Source organism: Rana temporaria, chromosome 4 (genome assembly GCF_905171775.1).
Source record: "Rana temporaria chromosome 4, aRanTem1.1, whole genome shotgun sequence".
In the NCBI taxonomy this organism is placed as follows: domain Eukaryota; kingdom Metazoa; phylum Chordata; class Amphibia; order Anura; family Ranidae; genus Rana; species Rana temporaria.
This window is the reverse complement of record NC_053492.1, coordinates 285,344,598-285,365,689: the sequence shown is the minus strand read 5'-3', so window position 1 is coordinate 285,365,689 and position 21,092 is coordinate 285,344,598. Positions and strand designations below refer to the sequence as shown.

At 42.8% G+C, this 21,092-nt stretch overlaps 1 protein-coding gene across 2 annotated transcripts in view; it reads left to right on the top strand.

Moving 5' to 3' along the window:
• The window catches only part of KIAA0408 (KIAA0408 ortholog), a 64,761-nt gene that overhangs the window by 26,859 nt on the left and 16,810 nt on the right, over positions 1 to 21,092 (top strand). For both annotated transcript variants that reach the window (XM_040350387.1, XM_040350388.1), the window contains exons 4-5: positions 9,072 to 9,410; positions 9,499 to 9,578. In XM_040350387.1, coding sequence (XP_040206321.1) covers positions 9,072 to 9,410; positions 9,499 to 9,578 — 419 coding nt within the window. The remainder of the gene's footprint in view (positions 1 to 9,071; positions 9,411 to 9,498; positions 9,579 to 21,092) is intronic.

Here is a 21,092-nt window from a genome sequence, read left to right as displayed (position 1 = left end):
AATGTTAAATATTGCAGCTTACCAATTCTAATGCCGCGTACACACGACCGTTTTTCATGTCATGGAAAAAAACAAAGTTTTTCTCGACGTGATTCTTGTTAAGCCTGCCTTGCAAACACACGATCGTGAAAATAAATGCTGGAGCAAAGCGCGGTGACGTACAACACGTACGACGGCACTATAAAGGGGAATTTCCATTCGAATGCAAACTTCCCTTCTCATAACTTGCTTCTGAGCATGCAAGTTTTTTTTTCCCATCGTTAAAGCCTACACACAACCGTTTTTCATGACGAGAAAAATGACGAGAAAAAATAGAGCAGGTTTTAAATTTTTAATGGCCATTTTTCGCGTCAAGAAAAATGCTCTGGAGCCTCCACACGATCATTGCATTGCATTTTTCTCGTCATGAAAAACGGTCGTGTGTACGCGCCATTTGATGTGGTGGCTGCACTAGGTTTCTTTATTAGGCCTTCTTCCTTTAGTTTCACCTGGTGATGCTACAAGTAATCCATTATTTATCAACTTCCTTTAACAGAACAAGCTGTCTAGCAAAAGTGGCAGTTAGAGAGTTATACTTACAATGATCAGCTTTTATTTATGTATTTAAAACCTGACACCCCGCAACACCGATCTAGGTAAAGAGTCTCTGTCGGATACTCTTTACCACGTGATCAGCCGTGTCCAATCATGGCTAATCACGATGTAAACAAGAGCAGCCGTGATCGGCTTTTCCTCACTCGCGTCTGTCAGACGCGAGTAGAAGAGAGCCGATCGGCTGCTCTTCCCCCGAGGATGCCCACATTAGACCTAACCACCAGTGATGCCACCAGACCACCAGGGATGCCCACCACCAGGTATGCCACCCTAGACCATCAGGGATGCCATTAGTGCCCACAATGGATGCCAATCAGTGCCCACAATGGGCATCACTGATTGGCAGGCATTGTTTGGCACTGATTGGCATCCATCAGTACAAAATATTACAGTACATCTGTGCCGCCCATCTGTGTCACCCATCCGTGCCGCCCATCTATGCCGCCCATCTGTGCCGCCCCATCTGTGCCCATACGTGCTGCCTCATCTGTGCCCATCCGTGCTGCCCCATCTGTGCCCATCTATGCTGCCCCATCTGTGCCCATCCGTGCCGCCCCATCTGTGCCCAAGCGTGAAGGATAAAACGTACTTATTTACAACGTTTTGTAACGGAAACAAAAAAAGCATTTGTTTTTAAAAAAATTTTGTCTTTTATATTTTTTTTTTCGCAGAAAATAAAAACCCCAGAGGTGATCAAATACCACCAAAAGAAAGCTCTATATGTGGGAAGAAAATGATAAAAATTTAGTTTGGGTACAGTGTAGCATGACTGCGTAATTGTCATTCAAACTGCAACAGAGCTGAAAGCTGAAAATTGGTCTGGGCCGGAAGGTGTATAAGTGCCCTGTATGGAAGTGGTTAAGGGCCCTTTCTCACTGGAATGCATCAGTGTGTTTTTCAGCCACAAAAGTGCAGGGTGATTTGCAAAAGTAGTAATTGTGCTACTTTTTTATCATGTCCCAGTGTGTTTTGCAGTCCATTCAAATGCATAGGCTGTCAAAACCAGAATTCAAGGAACTGCACGAGAACTTGTGCATTCCAATTTGAACCGGCTCTAATGCCACGTACACACGATCGGAAATTCCGACAAGATAACCGTTAAGTTTTGAGATTTTAAACACATATGAACAGCCAGTAATTAGCCTTAAAGTTGTTGTAAACCTCAGACATGAAATATGAACAAAGCATATCCCTCTATAGCATGTACTAAGAGTAATTTCTGTTTGCTGCTTCATTCCTCTATCAGCATGAATCATTTCTGACAAGTTTCCCTGACACCGAGAGAAAAAGGGTGACAGGGAAGGAATCTCCAGCTGATTGGCAGCCTCAGCTCTGTTCCTGTGTGCTGTGTGGAGGGGTGCGTGTCCCTTCCCTCCAATCAGCTCTCAGAGCTCTCCTCACTGAAGTCTGCAGAGTGTAACTTCAGCTCTCCGCCCCCTTTTTTCTGAACCCTCAGACAAGCTTATAAATTCTGGACTTAAAACAGATGTAGAGAAGAGAAGACTGCATATAGATACAACTTATGTTGGAAGATTTGTTTAATCTCTGTTTATCACCTAAGGCAGGGGTTCTCAAACTACGGCCCTCCAGTTGTTCAGGAACTACAATTCCCATCATGCATAGTCATGTCTGTGAATGTCAGAGTTTTACAATGCCTCATGGGACTTGTAGTTTCGCAACAGCTGGAGGTCCGTAGTTTGAAGATCCCTGACCTAAGAATAGCCGTTTACAGCCACTGCTAAGCAGGGCCAGATTAAGAACATCATGGGCCTGGTTCTGAGGATTTTGGTGGGGCCTTTTAGGCTGCATTCACACCTCCGCGACAAGTAACGCCGCGTACGCGGCGTATTTTGCCGCGAATAGTGTAACTTTTTTTTTACAAATCCTTCCTATTGCTTTGTATGGCCGAACGCCAATGCTGCCTGAAAAAAAGGGTCCGGGACTTTTTTTCATGCCGGAGGTGTACGGCGTCTATGAGATGTGAACCATCTCATAGACAGCAATGGGAATTCTCCCCTCCAGCGGCACGAGCGGCCGGCGTCGGGCGTTTTGTCGTGGAGGTGTGAATGGGGTGTAATAAATAATAAATAAATGCGTGGGAATGACATGAACGCAGCCCAGCCAAGGCAAGTGACCAAAGGCACAGAACCCAGAAGGAAGACCGGGTGAAGATGGAAGTGTCCAGGCCCCGCCTGATTCATCGCAGCACTGAGAGGGCTCATGGGGCCCCCTACTGACCCGGTGGACGGTGGCCCTTGGGCAGTGCCTAAGTGCACAGTTGCCAACATTTAAAAAATATTTTCAGGGCCACTTTTTAGTGCTATATTTAGAGTAGCTGAGATCCCCGATGTTCCTCTATACATCATAGTAGTAATCACAAAATTAAATGAGTACTAATAATGGGGCAGAACAAATATGAGAACTGATATTTCCTTTAGTTGAACTAACAAAAGTGTGTCCATTCTAGAGCTGGTAACATTGAGGATATTCAGTATAATTTTAAAGAACTGTTTTTGTGGGTAAGCGACATAGGGGAGGAGTATGGACGGTATATAAGTGGGAAGTATGTGCAGGTGAGGGAGAGGAATGTGGAGGGTCTAACAGTGGGCACTATGTACAGGAGAGGAGTACAAAGGGTACGGAAAAAAGCACTATGTACAGGAGAGGAGTGTGAAGGGTATGACAATGGGCAGTATGTACAGGAAGAGTGAGGGGGTATGACAGAGGGTAGTACGTACCAGAGAGAAGTGTGGAGGGTATGATGGGGCAGTATGTACAGGAGAGGAGTGTGGAGGGTATGACAGTGGGCAGTATGTACAGGAGAGGAATGTAGACGGTATGATAGTGGGCTCTATGTATAGGAGAGGAGTGTGGAGGGTATGACAGTGAACACTATGTATAGGAGAGGAGTGTGGAGGGTGCGACAGTGGGCACTAAGTACAGGAGAGAAGTGTATGACAGCAGGCACTATGTACAGGAGAGGAGTGTGAAGGGTATGACAGTGGGCGCTATGTATAGGAGAGGAGTGTGGAGGGTATGACAGTGGGCACTATGTACAGGAGAGGAGTGTGTAGGGTATGACAGTGGGTACTATGTATAGGAGAGAAGTGTGGAGAGTATGACAGTGGGCACTATGTACAGGAGAGGAGTGTGGAGAGTATGACAGTGAGCACTATGTACAGGAGTGGAAGGATATTTAGGGACTGAGTAGTGGTTAAGCGGGTCATACATGGATTGAAATTACGCCAATTATGCAGAGACCAGCCATAGTCAATCTATGTATGGGCTAGCTGGTTTTACACAAGTCAATCTATTAATCAACTTGAGTACAACCAGCCTGTTTTTTTTTTCTTAAAACAATCAGTGCTGCCAGCTAAAGTTAGCAACACTGATCATTGTACGCACTGGCAGAACACAATAACACTGCAGGAGTGATTCCCCCATCCACAGGTCAGCAGGTGAGAGGGTGTGTGGGGACAGGCTGGGGAGAGATACTAGTCAGTGGCTGGGTAGGCACTGGTAGTATCAGAGCCAGATACACACAGGTTACATACGCCACGATCGTTAGAGCGAGAACAATAATTCTAGTACTAGACCTCCTCTGTAACTCTAAACATGTAACCTAAAAAAATGTAAAGCATCGCTTAGGATACCAAAAAAAATTGTGCTAACTTAACTAACTAACTGTTTTTTTAATGAATGAAACATTTTTTTCCAAAAAAACATGTTTGAAAAATTGCTGCGCAAATACCGTGCTAGAGCTGCACAATTAATCGTTAAAAAAATCGTGATCTCAATTCAACCCCCCTGACGATCTTCAATGCAGAGTTTGCTGATTCTTTCATATAACAAGTGGAGAGACTTTCAGCTGTCAAAAGAAAATATCTGGGCAGTCTGCCAAGTTTTTAACAGGAAACATTGTAACTGACACTTCCTTCTTAGATCAAAGGGATAAACTTCTGTGTGTAAAGAACAAATCTGGGCAGTCTGCGAAGTTTGTAAACAAAATGAAACATTGTAACTAACTAACATTGTAACTAAATTTAACCACTTAAAGTCCAACACTTGTTTCTTAAGTTAAAAAGCAATATTATTTGCTAGAAAATTACTTGGAACTGCCAAACATTATATATATTTTAGCAGAGACTCTAGGGAATACAATGGCTATTGCTGCAATATGTTATGTCACACTGCATTTTCCCACTTCAATGAATAATAAAAACCATAAAAACAAAACAGTGAAGTTAGCCCATTTTTTTTTTTTTGTTTGTTTTAATGTGAAAGATGATGTTACGCCGCAACAATCGTGAGAGAATCGTGATCTATCTTCTAAGCAAAAAAATTGCAATTCTCATTTTAGCCAGAATCGCGCAGCTCTATACCGTGCAACATAAAAAGTGCAAAGACCACCATAGAGTAATTTTCTAGCAAAAAACAAATGATGATTTTTACATGTAGTAGAGAAGTGACAGAATTGGCCTGGGTGGCAAGGGGTTAGTTACCATGAGTAATATACAAATAATTATTATAAGCCCTGTGATCCTATCAGTCTGCTGTAGTGTGTCAGCTTGTATTTATATTGGCCGCTCTGAATGTAGCTTCTGACAGGCTGTGCAAGCAGGCCCGTATCTCCGGAACCATAAATGATAGCCATCCCATATTTTAACCAGTTGTGGGGTAGCTCTTCCCATGCCTACCCCCAAATGTGGGGTTTCTGTGACCTCTGGTCATCGAGCTACAACCCCCCAAATTCGATCTTAAAAAAAAAAAAATCTTAAAAAAAAAAAAAAATTTTTTTTTTTTTTTTTGGGCAAATGGGCCTATCTTGAGAAAGGGGCCTGGAGCTGCAGCTCCATCAGCCCCATTGTTAATCCGGCCCTGCTGCTAAGCAGGAACATGGATCTTTACCTTCCCCCAGTCAAAGCACATCCCCCACAGTTGGTAAGCACTCCCAGAGAAAACATTTAACCCTTTGATCACCCCTGATTGGATTGGATTGGAATAAATACTTATAGAGCGCCGAATGCGAGTTGTGAAACTCGCGTCTAAGCGCTTACCAACAAGCTGGGGGTATCCAGTTCCCAAGAGAAAAAAGAAGAAACTAGGACAGCTAAGTAAAATAGGGGAACAGACAAGAAATAAACAGAAATATAAAAAGAAGGGGGGGGGGTGTCAGGGCACAAAAAGCCTATCCCTACTCCCTGACCATGGACCGCAGCCAGTATCCCCTTCCCTGCCAGTATCATTAGTACAGTAACAGTGCATATTTTGTTGGCACTGATCTCTGTATTAGTGTCACTGGTCCCCAAAAAGTGTCAATTAGGTGTCCGATTTGTCAGTCGCAATATCACAGTCCTGTTTTAATTCGCTGATCGCCACTATTACTAGTAAAAAAAATATATATATATCCCGTTTGTAGATGCTATAACTTTTGCGCAAACCAATCAATATACACCAAAAATATGTAGCTGAATACATATTGGCCTAAATTGATGAAGACATTTTTTTTTTTTACATTTTTTATTGGGAATGTTTTATAGCAGGAAGTAAAAAATATGTTTTCTTTTCCCAAATTGTCGGTCTTTTTTTTTATGTAGTGCAACAAATGTAAACTGCAGTGGTAATCAAATACCACCAAAAGAAAATTCTATTTGTGGGGAAAAAAAGGGCATATATTTTATTTAGGTACAGCGTTGCACGCCCGTGCAATTGTCAATTAAAGTAACGCAGTGCCGTATCACAAAAAATGGCCTGGTCATTAAGGGGGTAAACCTTCTGGAGCTGAAGTGGTTAAAGGATAGCTGTACTTTCATAAAAAAGACAGCTATCCTAACTGTAAGAATTATGCACAGTCAGTTCCTAAAACTTTACCAACTGTAGAGCCACCAAGTGGTGCTACCACCGAACCCAAAGGAGAAGAAGATTCCTTATTGACTAAAATGCTGCCAATCACCTTCTCCAGGAAGCACCAAATGCATTGCCTCCTGAACAGTACACAACTTTATATATATTCTGCTCAGATAACTTCCTGAATATTTTACAGACTGACTGTATATACATTTCTAAAAGCTAAATCCTTTTTTTAAACAACTGCAACTCATCTATGCTTGCATAAACTTAAACACACCTGTCAACTATTTTGAACCTGCAATTACTTACTGTAGCCAGAAAAGTCTCATTTTTGCAACCCCTGATTCTAGTATAATCGTAATATTAATTGCTCAATTTCCCTCTCAGTGATTCGGCATCAGTAATTAGACTTTAAATCTGAGGGTGGTAAAAGGCTCAGACACTAGAATGGAAAAGTCAAACCTTTTGTAACATTGTAAAATATGAATCCTAAGGCCCCTTGCACACTTGGGCTTTGATTTATTAAAACAGGAGTGTAAAATCTGATGCAGCTCTGCACAGAAACCATTCAGCTTTCAGGTTTTCTTTTTTTTTTTTTTTTGTCAAAGCTGAATTGAACAAGCTGAAGTTAGAAGCTGATTGGCTCCCATTCACAGCTGCACCAGATTTGCACTCTCCAGTTTTAGTAAATTAACCCCACGGTGGTTTTACAGTTTTCCGGCGGTGGGGCCAAATGGTGCCCCTGTGCCTGCTGCTTCATGTGTTGGGGCTAAACGTGGGGCCTAATGCCGCGTACACACAATCGTTTTTCGGCATGAAAAAAAAAACGAAGTTTTTCAGCATGTCCAAAAAAAGAAATTTTTCCAACTTCATCATTAAAAACGATGTTGCCCACACACCATCGTTTTTTAAAAATGATATACAAAGCGCGGTGACGTACAACACGTACGACGGCACTCTAAAGGGGAAGTTCTATTCGCCTTTGGGCTGCTTTTAGCTGATTCCTTGTTAGTAAAAGGCGATTCGCGCTTTTTTGTCTGTTACAGCGTGATGAATGTGCTTACTCCATTATGAATGGTAGTTTTACCAGAACGAGCGCTCCCGTCTCATAACTTGTTTCTGGGCATGCGTGGGTTTAAAACGTCGTTTTAGCCCACACACGATAATTTTTTACAACCCGAAAAACGATGTGAAGCACACACATGATCATTTTAAATGACGTTTTTAAAAACGTTGTTGTTTTTCATGCCGAAAAACAATCGTGTGTACGCGGCATAAGGGTTCACAGAAGGCATTTTTCAGTCCAAAAGGGTAACAGCAAGCTTCTTGTGGTGTCTACTCTTTTCCAGGGCTTTTGGACATTTAAAATAGCTATCAGGATTACTTTTAGTGGAACAAACAGGTTTGAGATAATTTGTATGTCTCAGGCTGTCTTATATGACACGCTCCAATATGTACATTGCAATAGAACCGTGATCATATCCATCTGACATTTTAGTTAACTCTTAGCTGTTTCAGCTCAGTTGAGTCTAACCAGAAAGGTGGAGAGGTTAGAAAAAGCAGAGTGCTACTGGAATGGGTCATGTTGAAGGATCTGATATGTAAAAAATATATATATGTGTACAGAGGGGGAGGGGACCTTCTGTGCATGTGCCGCCGCCGTGCTGATCTGAGGTACTGAATGGGGAGGAGGGTTTGCACTGGGGGGGCCTGCACTAAGGGGGGTTTGCACTGAGGGGGGTCTGCACTGAAGGGGGTCTGTGTAACATGCAGGGGATCCAGAGGTGCAAGATGCTGTGTAATGTAAAGGGGTCCAGAGGTTCAGGATGCTGTGTAATGTAAAGGGGTCCAGTGATGCAGGGTGCTGTGTAATGTAAAGGGATCCAGAGGTACAGGGTGCTGTGTAATGTAAAGGGGTCCAGAAGTGCAGGGTGCTGTGTAATGTAAAGGAGTGCAGGGGGCTGTGTAATGTAAAGGAGTGCAGGGGGCTGTGTAATGTAAAGGGGTCCTGAGGTGCAGTGTGCTGTGTAATGTTAAGGGGTCCAGAGGTGCAGGGGACTGTGTAATGTTAAGGGGTGCAGAGGTGCAGGTTTCTGTGTAATGTAAAGGGGTCCAGAGGTGCAGGGTGCTGTGTAATGTAAAGAGGTGCAGGGTGCTGTATAATGTAAAGAGGTCCAGAGATGCAGGGTGCTGTGTAATGTAAGGGGGTGCAGGCGCAGGGTAATGTAAAAGATGTGAAGGATGCAGAGGTATGCAGGGGGCACAGTGGGGTGTTTTTACATTTCAACGTGGGGGGGTGCCAGATATTGGATCCGCCCCGGGTGCCAAATGCTCTAGGTACGCCCCTGGACAGAGCAATGAGCTCATGGCTGTTCTGCTTCTCCTTCACTATCCAGTCACAGGCTGAGGCAGGTCCATGATGGCCTGGGCTCAGAGGAGGTGGGCTGGATAATGCGGACTGTCAGACTGAGGACTTTGTGTAGTGGAAAACGTATTGCTGCAAAAGCTGCTTTTTTAATAATTTTATTAGGCTATTCAGTTTTATCTTATTGTTGGCTAAGGCTTTGCTTTAAGAATGATGTGTCTGATGCAGTGACTCTGATCACTTGTTCTGATGTCTTATACAGCTGTACCAGGAAGTCAAACTAAGAAGAGAAAAAACTCTAAATGGTGATAATGGCGACATCGAGGAAAAAGTGCTTCAGTTCTCAATGCCCTCACAGACGGAACCGACCAAGCCCATAAACTTTGAAAGGCAAAGTCACCAAAAAAACATGGTCAGCATTGGGCCGGAGAAAAACAGTAAACCATCAGTTAAACCATCAGTGAACAGCTGTCCGCGTTCAAATAAGGAGAATACAACTGAAACCAAAATATCTGAGAAAAAGCTAGAGGTTCGCAAATCGGAGTCAGAAAATTGGCTAGCCCAAAGGATGTCCAAAACTGAAAACGACACGTTGAATGATGTGAGTACTGCTTTGATTAGCTGCTTGGTCATGCCTGTGTATGGCAAGTAGCAACTGCAGTCTAATTAAAATGTTTCGTTCACTTCAGGCTCTAAAAGAGATTGCCAGAGTCAGTGAGGAGCTATGTAAATACCAGGAAGAAATCCGAACAAGATCCAACTGCAAAAGGTATATATTTACTGCAAGCTGACAATCATGTATCTTTTCCATTTAAACAAATTATGACTTATGTGGTTCAGCCTTGTGTTATTACAGACTGGCAGCTCTCCAACCAATTGGATCACTAAAATGTTTACAGTGCCAATCCCTTTGTCTAGTTTTATTAGTCTTCATTTTGTAACTTTGCAATGTACAATCAGCTGGTTATTAGACAAAATATTTGTTTAAAAAAATACCAAGCTTTGTGCATTAATAGTTACTTACTTTTAAAAGGAAACCTGTCCTACAGACCCTCTGACTTTAAGCCTTGGTTCACACTGGGCTGCGGGAGTGAAGCCGTGCGAGTTCAGCTGAACTCGCACGGCTTCACTCTCGCTGGCAGTCCCGATTTCGGCCACGATTTAAGAGACATCTGTGCATGTTTCTGCACAGATGTCAATGTAAATCGTGGCCCAAAATTGCAAAAAGTAGTACAGGAACTACTTTTTGAAATCCGTGCAGCGCCCCAGATGCGGTGTCGCACCGATTAGGACGGTGTCATTGCCGGCAAATGCCGCCGATTTGAGATGCGATTTCACATGTGAAATCGCATCTCAAATCGAAGCAAATCGTACCCAGTGTGAACCTGGGCTCAAGGATAAAATTGTAATACAATGCAGTTTACCAGTCCTTAGATGTGGTAGCTGCTATAAAAACATTTTTGGCAAGTACAGAAAACATACTATATTACTAAAAGTATTGTGACGCCTGCCTTTTCGCGCACATGAACTTTAATGGCATCCCAGTCTTAATCCGTAAGGTTCAGTATTGAGTTGACCCACCCTTTACAGCTATAACAGCTTCAACTCTTCTGGGAAGGCTGTCCACAAGATTTAGGAGTATTTCTATGGGAATGTTTGACCATTCTTCCAGAAGTGCATTTGTGAGGTCAGGCACTGATGTGGACAAGAAGGTCTGGCTCGCGGTCTCCGTTCGAATTCAGCCCAAAGGTGTTGAGGTTAGGACTCTGTGCAGGCCAGTCAAGTTCCTCCACCCCAAACTCGCTCATCCATGTCTTTTTGGACCTTGCTTTGTGCACTGGTCCAAATCATTTGGTGGAGGAGGGATTATTGGCTGGCATGGTATCTGTCCTGGCACACTGCTGCCAGCCACGCCGTATTTGTGATAGGGGTTGGCGGGGTCTGGCGAGCAGTGGCGTCAACCAATCCAATTTCCGCACTAACAGTGCTGCCTGGACCGTGTGAGGCCTGTACACTGCACAGGAATGCACAGTGAGTGACACAGTCAGCACAGCACTATTCCGATGAACTACTACACGATGATCCATCCATCCGGGCCGGCCTGCACCCTACCAGCTAGGCTAGGCGATAGTGCTGCCCTAGGCGGCTGCCTAGTTCGCCTAGCAGGAGTGCCAGCCCTGGTCCTAATACTTTTGGTAATTTAGGCCCAGATTCTCAAAGGACTTGCGACGGCGTAGCGCCATGTACGCCGTCGTAAGTCCGAATCCGAGCCGTCGTATCTATGCGCCTGATTCTTAGAATCAGTTACGCATAGATTTCTATTACATCCGACCAGCGTAAGTCTCTTACGCTGTCGGATCGTAACTGCATATTTACGCTGGCCGCTAGGGGCGTGTACGCTGATTTACCCTTAGAAAGATGTAAATCAGCTATATACGCGAATTCACGAACGTACGCCCGGCCGACGCATTACAGATACGCCGTTTACGTTAGGCTTTTCCCGGCGTAAAGTTGCCCCTGCTATATGAGGCGCAGCCAATGTTAAGTATGGCCGTCGTTCCCGCGACGAAATTTGAAATTTTTACGTAGTTTGCGTAAGTCGTCCGTGAATGGGGCTGGACGTCATTTACGTACACGAAACCAATACGTCCTTGCGGCGTACTTTGACGCAAAGCACACTGGGATATTCCACAGATGGCGCATGCACCGTAAGTGAAAAACGTCAATCACGTCGGGTCATGGTTATTTTACATAACACACGCCCACCTCTTCAAAATTTGAATTAGGCGGGCTTATGCCGGCCGATTTACGCTACCCCGCCGCAACTTACGGAGCAAGTGCTTTGAGAATACAGCACTTGCCCGTCTAAGTTGCGGAGGCGTAACGTAAATCGGATACGTTACGCCGCCGCAAAGATACGCCGCTGTACGAGAATTTGGCCCAAAGTGTGTATATGCATCAGTAGATTTCCTTTCTGAACTGCAGGAAGTACATTTCATCTAACTCATACACAGTTCTCCCCCTAAAACCATTTAGACTTACTATAATAAAAAATAATTGTATCATTTTTTGGCATTGTTATTTGAATAAGCAACAGCTGGGAGTTGTTATTCATGTGTGCCCACTCAGTGCTGTCAGCTTTCCATATGTTTCATTGGGGAGATCTGGATTCTTGGGACACCATCACAAGTAGTGTGTTTTTTTTTTATGTGAATATATTAGCTTGTACTTGTAGAAGCAAGAACAATGCTAAACCGCACAAAGGGAAGGCTGTGTAGCATTACAGTAATAGAGCAATTAAACAACGTGGGCACCAGTATAACATTTGAAAAAAAAAAAATGTTTATTTAATTACTGATTATGTATGTGCTAACTGTAATCAAATATAATTTTGAACATATAAAGGTGTATGACATATCTGGTACTAGGCAATTAAATTATCAGCATTGCAAATAATAATGATTACCTATATACCTTTTATAGGCTTTTGACCTTCCTTTTTTTTTCACTGTGTAGAATTCAGTATTCATTGCTGTAAATTGTAATTATCTTCATTTGTATGTGGACTGATTGCATAGGCAATTCCATCTGTCTATATTTAAAAGAAACTTGGACATGCTGATTGGTGTCCAATAACACAACAAGAGTGTGCACAAGCAAAAGGGACCACCATCCTAAGTAATCAATACTAAATATCAAGCTAAACGTAAATTCCTTTCTTGTTTTTAAATGTAATCTTTTCAGAAAGGGGCAGCTGAACTTTAAACATAAAGGGCCAGATTCACAAAGAGATACGACGGTGTATCTACAGATACACCATCGTATCTCTGACTTACACTGGTCCTATCTATGCGCCTGATTCATAGAATCAGATACGCATAGATAGGGCTAAGATCTGACAGTGTTACACTGTCGGATCTTTTTTTCAATTTAAAAATGGCGCCGGGGGCGTTCCCGCTGATTTTCGATAAATAATATGTAAATCAGCGAGATACGCAAATTCACGAACGTACGCGGACCCGTCGCAGTGTTCTTACGTCGTTTCCGTAGCGGTTTTCCCGTCGTATACTTACCCCTGCTTTCATCAGGCGCAGCCAATGTTAAGTATAGCTGGCGTTCCCGCGTCGAATTTGAATTTTCCAACGTCGTTTGCGTACGCCGATTCATGAACACGCGCGTCGCAAGTCCCGCTCACGTTGAAACCATTGACGTCCTACTGACGTCAGTGGGAGCAATGCACGCCTAGAAATTCCCCGGAAGGCGCATGCGCATTTAAATCGGCGCGGGAACGCGCCTGATTTAAATAGTACACTCCCCTAGCCACGGAATTTGAATTCCGCCGGGGGATTTAGGATCCGCCGTCGCAAGTTTGGAGGTAAGTGGTTTGTGAATTAGCCACTTGCCTCCTAAACTTGCGGGAGCGGATCTTAATTCATGTAGATCGAGCGGATCTATAGATCCGCTGAGCTACGTGAATCTGGCCCAAAGAACACAGGAACAAGAAAAGACTATAGTGGGCTTATTTATCGCTTATGTTTTTAAGGATGTAAAAGAACTGAGCCACTAAACATAAAATTTCGATTTGGGACGCTGATAGGCTGCACAACAGCCTGTATACAGTATATGTTAGAGCATCAGCAATTTAGCATATAATTATTGAATTCAAATAGCAACATCTATGGTAAAACCTTGGTTTGTGAGCATAATTTGTTCCAGAAACATGCTTGTAATCCAAAGCACTTGTATATCAAAGCATTTTTTATACAGGGTATAAAAGACAAGAGAGGCACCTCTAAGGCTTCGTACACACGACCGAGAAACTCAACGTAAAAGAAACATCGTTTTCCTCGACGAGTTCCTTGTCAGGCTTGTCGATAATCTTGACAAGCTTTCTTTGCATACACACTGTCAAGACAAAATCTCGTTGTTCTCAAACGCTGTGATGTACAACATGTACGACGGCACTATAAAGGGGAAGTTCAATTCCACTGGCGCCACCCTTGGGGCTGCTTTTACTAATCTCATGTTACTGCGTGTTAAGTAAAAGTTTGGTGAGAGACGATTCGCGCTTTTCAGTCTGTTACAGCGTGACGAATGTGCTATCTCCATTACGAACGCTACTTTTACTGAAGGTGCGCTCCCGTCTCATACTTTATTCTGAGCATGCGCAGGTTTCTAAGCATACACACAAACGTGTTTCTCGTCGTAAACCAGCCCGACGAGAAACACGACGAGGAAATTGAGACTCCCGACGAGAAAAAGGAGAACTTGTTTACTCAAACTCTCCTAATTTGTTGTTCACAATAGTCAAAGTTACTACAAATTTTAATTATTGAAATCTTATCTTGTTAGAAATACATTAAAACAGTTTTTTTTTTTTTATTGTAGGCCTATATTACTTGGACTAGTCAGTTCACTGGTGTTCCAAGCTGGTTGGTTACTGAAAATAATTTCTGCAATTTAAAAAGCAGCAGTGTTTAATCTTCCTCCTCTGCAAGACCCATGAGTGTCTCTAAACCAGTTTTGAATTTCTATGGATTTCTTTGTGGGAGAGCACCTGGCCATTTATACGTCAAACAGAGAGAAATTAAATCAGGAGAATACAGCATTATGGCCACTAGATTGAGTCCATGAATATAGTAAAAAAGTATATACGACACCACCTGCGTGGAGTTTGCATGTTCTCCCTGAGCCTGCATGGGTATCCTCTGGTTACTCCAGTTTCCTCCCACACTCCAAAGACATGCTGGTTGGTTAATTGGCTCTTGTCTGAATTGGCCCTAGTATGTATATGTATGAATGTGAGTTAGGGACCTTAGATTGTAAGCTCCTTGAGGGTAGGGACTGATGTGAATGTATAATATATACAGTGGTGCTCATAAGTTTACATACCCTGGCAGAATTTATTAATTATTGGCCAATTTTCAGAGAATATGAAAGCGGAGCTCCGCCGTTCGAAAAATATTAAAAGCCAGCAGCTACAAATACTGCAGCTGCTGACTTTTAATATATGGACACTTACCTGTCCTGGAGTCCAGCGACGTCTGCAGCAGAAGACGAGCAATCGTTCGTCTATCTGCTGCCCCCACCGCCATCCTCGGTGAGGTAATCAGGACGTGAAGCATTCAGGCTTCACTGCCCGATTCCCTACAGCGCATGCACGAGTCGCGCAGTGCTGTCCTCACTGGTCCCCGCTGTGTTCTGGGAGCTGAGTGTTTCCCAGAACACAACGGGGGCGGGAAGTGACGCACTACCCGCAGAATCCCCGCAGAGAGGACTCCTGGAAGTGGGTGCAAATACCTGTCTTAAACAGGTATCTGCACCTCTTCCCCCCTGAAAGGTGTCAAATGTGACACCGGAGGGGGGGAGGGTTTCCGACGAGCGGAAGTTCCATTTTAGGGTGGAGCTCCGCTTTAATGATAACACAAAAACTTTTCTTTCATTCGTGGTTAGTGTTTGGCTGAAGCCCTTTATTATCAATCAACTGTGTTTACTCTTTTTAAATCATAATTGCAACAGAAACTACCCAAATTACCCTGATCAAAAGTTTACATACCCCAGTTCTTAATACTGTGTATTGCCCCCTTTGACATCAATGACATCTTAAAGTATTTTGTGGTATTTGTGAATGAGGCTCTTTATCTTCTCAGATGGTAAAGCTGCCCATTCCTCTTGGCAAAAAGCCTCTATTTCCTGTAAATTCTTGGTCTGTCTTGCATGAACTGCACATTTGAGATCTCCCCAGAGTGGCTCAATGATTTTGAGGTCAGGAGACTAAGATTGCCACTCCAGAACCTTCACTTTATTCTGCTGTAGCCAATGACAGGTCGATGTGGCCTTGTGTTTTGAATCATTGTCATGTTGGAATGGCCAAGTATGTCACATGCACAGCTACCTGGCTGATGAATGCAAATGTTCCTCCAGTATTTTTTGATAACATACTGCATTCATCTTGCCATCAATTTTGATCACATTTCCTGTGCCTTTAGAGATTAGAGATCCACCTCCATACCTTTCATCATGGGCCTTGTTGACTTCTCTCCAAATGTAGTGTTTATGGTTGTGGCCAAACAGCTCAATTTTGGTCTCATCACTCCAAATGACTTTGTGCCAGAAGGTTTGAGGCTTGTCTCTGCGCTGTTTGGTGTATTGTAAGCTGGATAATTTGTGGCATTTGCATAGTAATGGCTTTCTTCTGGCGACTTGACCATGCAGCCCATCTTTTTTCAAGTGCCTCCTTATTGTGCAACTTTAAACAGCCACACAACATGTTTTCAGAGAGTCCTGTATTTTACCTGAAGTTATTTGTGGGTTTTTCTTTGCATCCCAAACATTTTTCCTGGCAGTTGTGGCTGAAATTTTAGTTGGTCTACCCGACCGTAGTTTGGTTTCAACAGAACCCCTAATTTTCCACTTCTTGATTAGAGTTTGAACACTGCTTATTGGGATTCTCAATTCCTTGGATATCTTTTTATATTTCTTTCCTGTTTTATACAGTTCAACTACCTTTTCCCGCAGATCCTTTGGCAATTCTTTTGCTTTCCCCATGACTCAGAATGCAGAAACGTCAGTGCAGCACTGGATGAAAGATGCAAGGATCTGTCAGGAGTCCAGAAACTCATTGACCTTTTATACACACACACTAATTACAAGCAAACAGATCACAGGTGAGGATGGTTACCTTTAATAGCCATTCAAACCCCTTTGTGTCAACTCGTGTGCATGTTATCAGGACAAAATCACCAGGGTATGTAGACTTTTGATCAGTGTCATTTGGGTAGTTTCTGTTGTGATTATGATTTAAAAAGAGTAAACACAGTTGATTGATAGTAAATGTCTTCAGCAAAAAACGCAAACCATGAGTGAAAGAAATGTTTTTGTGTTATCATTCATATTCTCTGAAAAATGGCCAAGAAATCATAAATTCTACCAGGTAAACTTAAGAGCTCAACTGTACATATGTAAAGCGCTGCGTAAATTGATGGCACTATATAAGTACCCGTAATAATATAATTCCTATGCTCATCAGCTCCATCTAGAGTCACTAAGGCACTGCAATGCCCCATTGCCTCTGACTGCTAATTTCAGGGGATTTGAAGTTTCCAGCCCCACTGGAAGAGAATTATTAAAGGTTTCCCAGTGTTGGACATTAATATGTAATTAATATGAAGTGTTTTGTCTTCCTATTGTTTTAGTTCAAGACATTTTAACTAAGTGGAAACAAATTTTACTAATTGAACTTTTTTAATGTTCAGAAAACACAGAAAATGTTCATATGGAGGATATTTTATAACGTAAAGCTAAACTCTGTGATTAGACAAAATATGCTATTGCAGTGGGGTCACCCCAAACTGCAAGGGCTAAATGCTTATTTAGTGCAGAGTACTTACCGTATGCCTGGCTCCAGCAGGTTCCCTCAATCCATGTGATCAGTCCTACGATCCCTAAAGCACTGTCAGATTGCCTCCTCCATATAAAATGCAGGGTTATTAGCTCTGAAATGTTTGTGATGCAGAGGGACCGCTCACAGCCCGCCCACAGACCAGAGTTTCAGATAGAAATGAACAGAGCTGGAGCATGCTTCACCACATATGATAGGGCAACTATACCTTATCTCTTTACCCCTAAACTAAACAAGCATTGCTCTGATGCCACGTACACACGATCAGTCCATCCAATGAGAACGGACCGATGGACCGTTTTCATCGGTTAACCGATGAAGCTGACTGGTACTCCTTGGATCATATGCTGAGCCTTATCCTGATCATCCAGGCGGATGGGTAGCGGGAAAACCTTATTTCCCACACGCTCTATGAGACTGGTGTGAAACAGTCTTTTACTTTGGTAAGGGTGCATTCACACCACGATTTTGTCATCCGTTTTTTACTCACGATTTTAGCTTTAAAATCGTACAAATCTGTATGGCAAAACGGATCCATTCACTGCCATTCATTAATTTAGGTCCCCAAGTGCATCCGATTTGATCCGCATACGATTTGATACGATTTAAAATCGTATCAAAAAACGTGTCTGCCCACGATTTTTGGTCCTGATTTGAAATCGTATTACAATCGTGTCCGTTTTTTTTTTTATATTGTGGTCAATGTAAATCGTACTAAATCGGATGACTGTGCGATAAATCGTACCCGATTTTTTATTACTAGGGTTGAGCGAACCCGAACGGAGGTCCCCGCAAATTCAATAACCAGACCCTTTAGGGTCTTGGTCTTCCCCAGTGATGTAGCAGAGGTACGTCAGAGGGGGCGGGGTCACGTGACGGGTGGCTCTGCCTCCTCTATATAAGAAATGTCACAGCTTCAGCCGCTCATTCGCTGGGCTGTGCCCAGCGGTGAGAGGAGGTCCGGGATGCTGCTGCGCCGGATGGATGGATCTTCTCATCGCCGGAGCGGAGATCACCCGACGCTGGATCTTCTCATCGCGGGAGATCACCCGCACCCGTCGCTGGATCAGGACAACGCAGGAAGCCGGGAACGAGTGGATTTGTCACCGCTGGATGTTTTTTTTTTTTTAATAAAGGACTTTATTCTTTGGTGTCAGTGTGTTTTTTTACAATACTTTACACTTCCTTCGTGAAATGGTAGAGGTACAGTGTACCCCATTACCATTTCACACAGGGGGGGGTCAAGATCTGGGGGTCCCCTTTGTTAAAGGGGTCTTCCAGATTCTGATAAACCTCCCGCCCGCATACCCCCACAACCACCGGGCAAGGGTTGTGGGGATGAGACCCTTGTCCCCATCAACATGGGGACATCCTCCCCATGTTGAGGGCATGTGGCCTGGTGCGGTTCAGGAGAGAGGGGGGGCCGCACTATGTCCCCCCCTCTTTTCTGCGGCCGGCCAGGTCAACGTGCTCGGATAACGGGTCTGGTTATGGATATTTAGGGGGAACCGCACGTCATTTTTGTTTTAAATTGACGGCGGGGTTCCCCTGAATATCCATACCAGACCTGAAGGGTCTGGTTATGGATATTTAGGGGGAACCGCACGTCATTTTTGTTTTAAATTGACGGCGGGGTTCCCCTGAATATCCATACCAGACCTGAAGGGTCTGGTTATGGATATTTAGGGGGAACCGCACATAATTTTTGTTTTAAATTGCCGGCGGGGTTCCCCTGAATATCCATAACTTCAAAAATCTTCTTTTTCCCAGACATTATTTAAAATCAGGATCCGATTTTTTAGTGAAAATTTTGACATACGATTACATACGATTTTGTCACATACGATTCCATCCGATTTAACGGTCCGTTTATCGGATGGTAAAATCGTGGTGTGAACCTAGCCTAAGCAGGCAATTTTTCAGCACGGGTGTATTGTGGAGCTTCACCTTTCATCACTATATCATTACCATCTCGGAGCTGATACATCAATTTCCTGTGTAGTCTCTCTTCTGAGACAACTCTTCTGAGAAATTAAGCTGGATCACTCACTATTTTCTGGTCTTTTTCACGGTTTTGGGAATTTTTCTTTATTTTCTGGACTTAATGTGCACCCCAGAATGAACTTTTAAATTATCATTTCTCATGCAAATGTTTGCCAATCAATCACATGTATTGTTCATTTATCACTGATTAGCGCTGCATTCCCTTTTGTCTTTTACACTCTGCCATAAAGCCCATCTCTATGGAGCGTACGGCTTATTGTCGTCCTATGTACAGATACTCCAGTCTCTGCTGTGGAACCCTGCAGCTCCTCCAGGGTTACCTTAGGTCTCTGTGCTGCCTCTCTCCCTGCCCGGTCCTTGAGTTTTGGTGTGCGACCATTTCTTGGCAGGTTTACTGTTGTGCCAGGTTCTTTCCATTTGGTTATGATAGATTTTATGGTGCTTCTAGGGATCATGAACGATTTGGATATTTTTTTATAACCTAACCCTGACTTGTACTTCTCAACAACATTGTCCCTTACTTGTTTGGAGAGTTCCTTGGTCTTCATGGCAGTGTTTGGTTAGTGCTGCCTCTTGCTTAGGTGTTGCAGCCTTCCGGGCCTTTCAAAAAGGTGTGTGTATGAAATGACAGATCATATGACACTTAGATTGCACACAGGTGGACATCATTTCACTAATTATGTGACTTCTGAAGGTAATTGGTTGCACCAGAGCTTTTTATGGGCTTCATAACAAAGGGGCTGAGTACATACGCACATGGCAATTATCAGTTTTTTATTTCTGAAAAATAGTTTTATGTATATATTTTTCTAATCTTACTTCAACTTAGACTATTGTGTTCTGATTGAACTAAAGGCTGTAATGTAACAAAATAGGTAAAAAGCCAAGGGGGGGTGAATACTTTTGCAAGGCACTGTAGCATTACTTCTGCCACTGTGTATGTAATAGTATACATTGTTTTCTTCCATAAAATTCTATATTTTTTTAGGCTTATTGTCTTTACTAACATTGTTAGTACCGTTATGATATTCAAATGTGTTGTCTTATCAAAAATCAAGCTGTATAGATTATCATGTTACAGTCCATTTTAACTAGTAAGATTTCAGTCCTGGAACACATATTTCTGTAAACATATCACAAGACTCACAGATAAGTAACATTCATACCGTTGAAGCATTACGATGTTTCCAAGCTGTTCAAAAGATGTACTCAAGAAATATATTTTGGAATCATATCAGTAATCACATTTTCCCAGGAGGAAAATCCGTTTATACCCTTGCATTTCACTTTATGGAAAAGGCAGAATGTTGGCTTATAAGCAAAGTATTTTAAGAAAGAGGCCTTTGTGCCTTAACTAAAAATCATTTTAGTCATACAAAATAGATGGGCTTTTTCTTTTGGCAGCAGTTGACAGATTTTCATAAAATTCATCTGGAGTTAGAACTATATATAATATAAAATGGCTGATATCCCCTTATTGAATAATTGTGTTTGTTTTTGTTTTTGTGTGTCACTTTTGATTAGTTTAAGCACGTCCATTATTTGGCACATACAAAGGCCCTTAAAGTGTTATTTATAGCTCTGTGCAATATTCAGACTTTGATTGTTGTCATGGGAGAGATCGAAACAAAGCTATACTGTGTCTGTGGAAATACAGCCTAGCACTGGCACATATAAACAGATATGCATGTTGTCACATCAGCTCCCCCATGGCAACAGACACATTTGAACATTTGTCCGATGTGCATTTCACTCTTTAATAGCTTATAGAGACATAAGCAACTTAAAGTAAACCTGTGATCTTCTTAAGAAGAGACACATTTCTTTAAAATAATCCTCAAGTGTTGTAAAAAAATAAAAGCAGCTCACCTGCAGTGT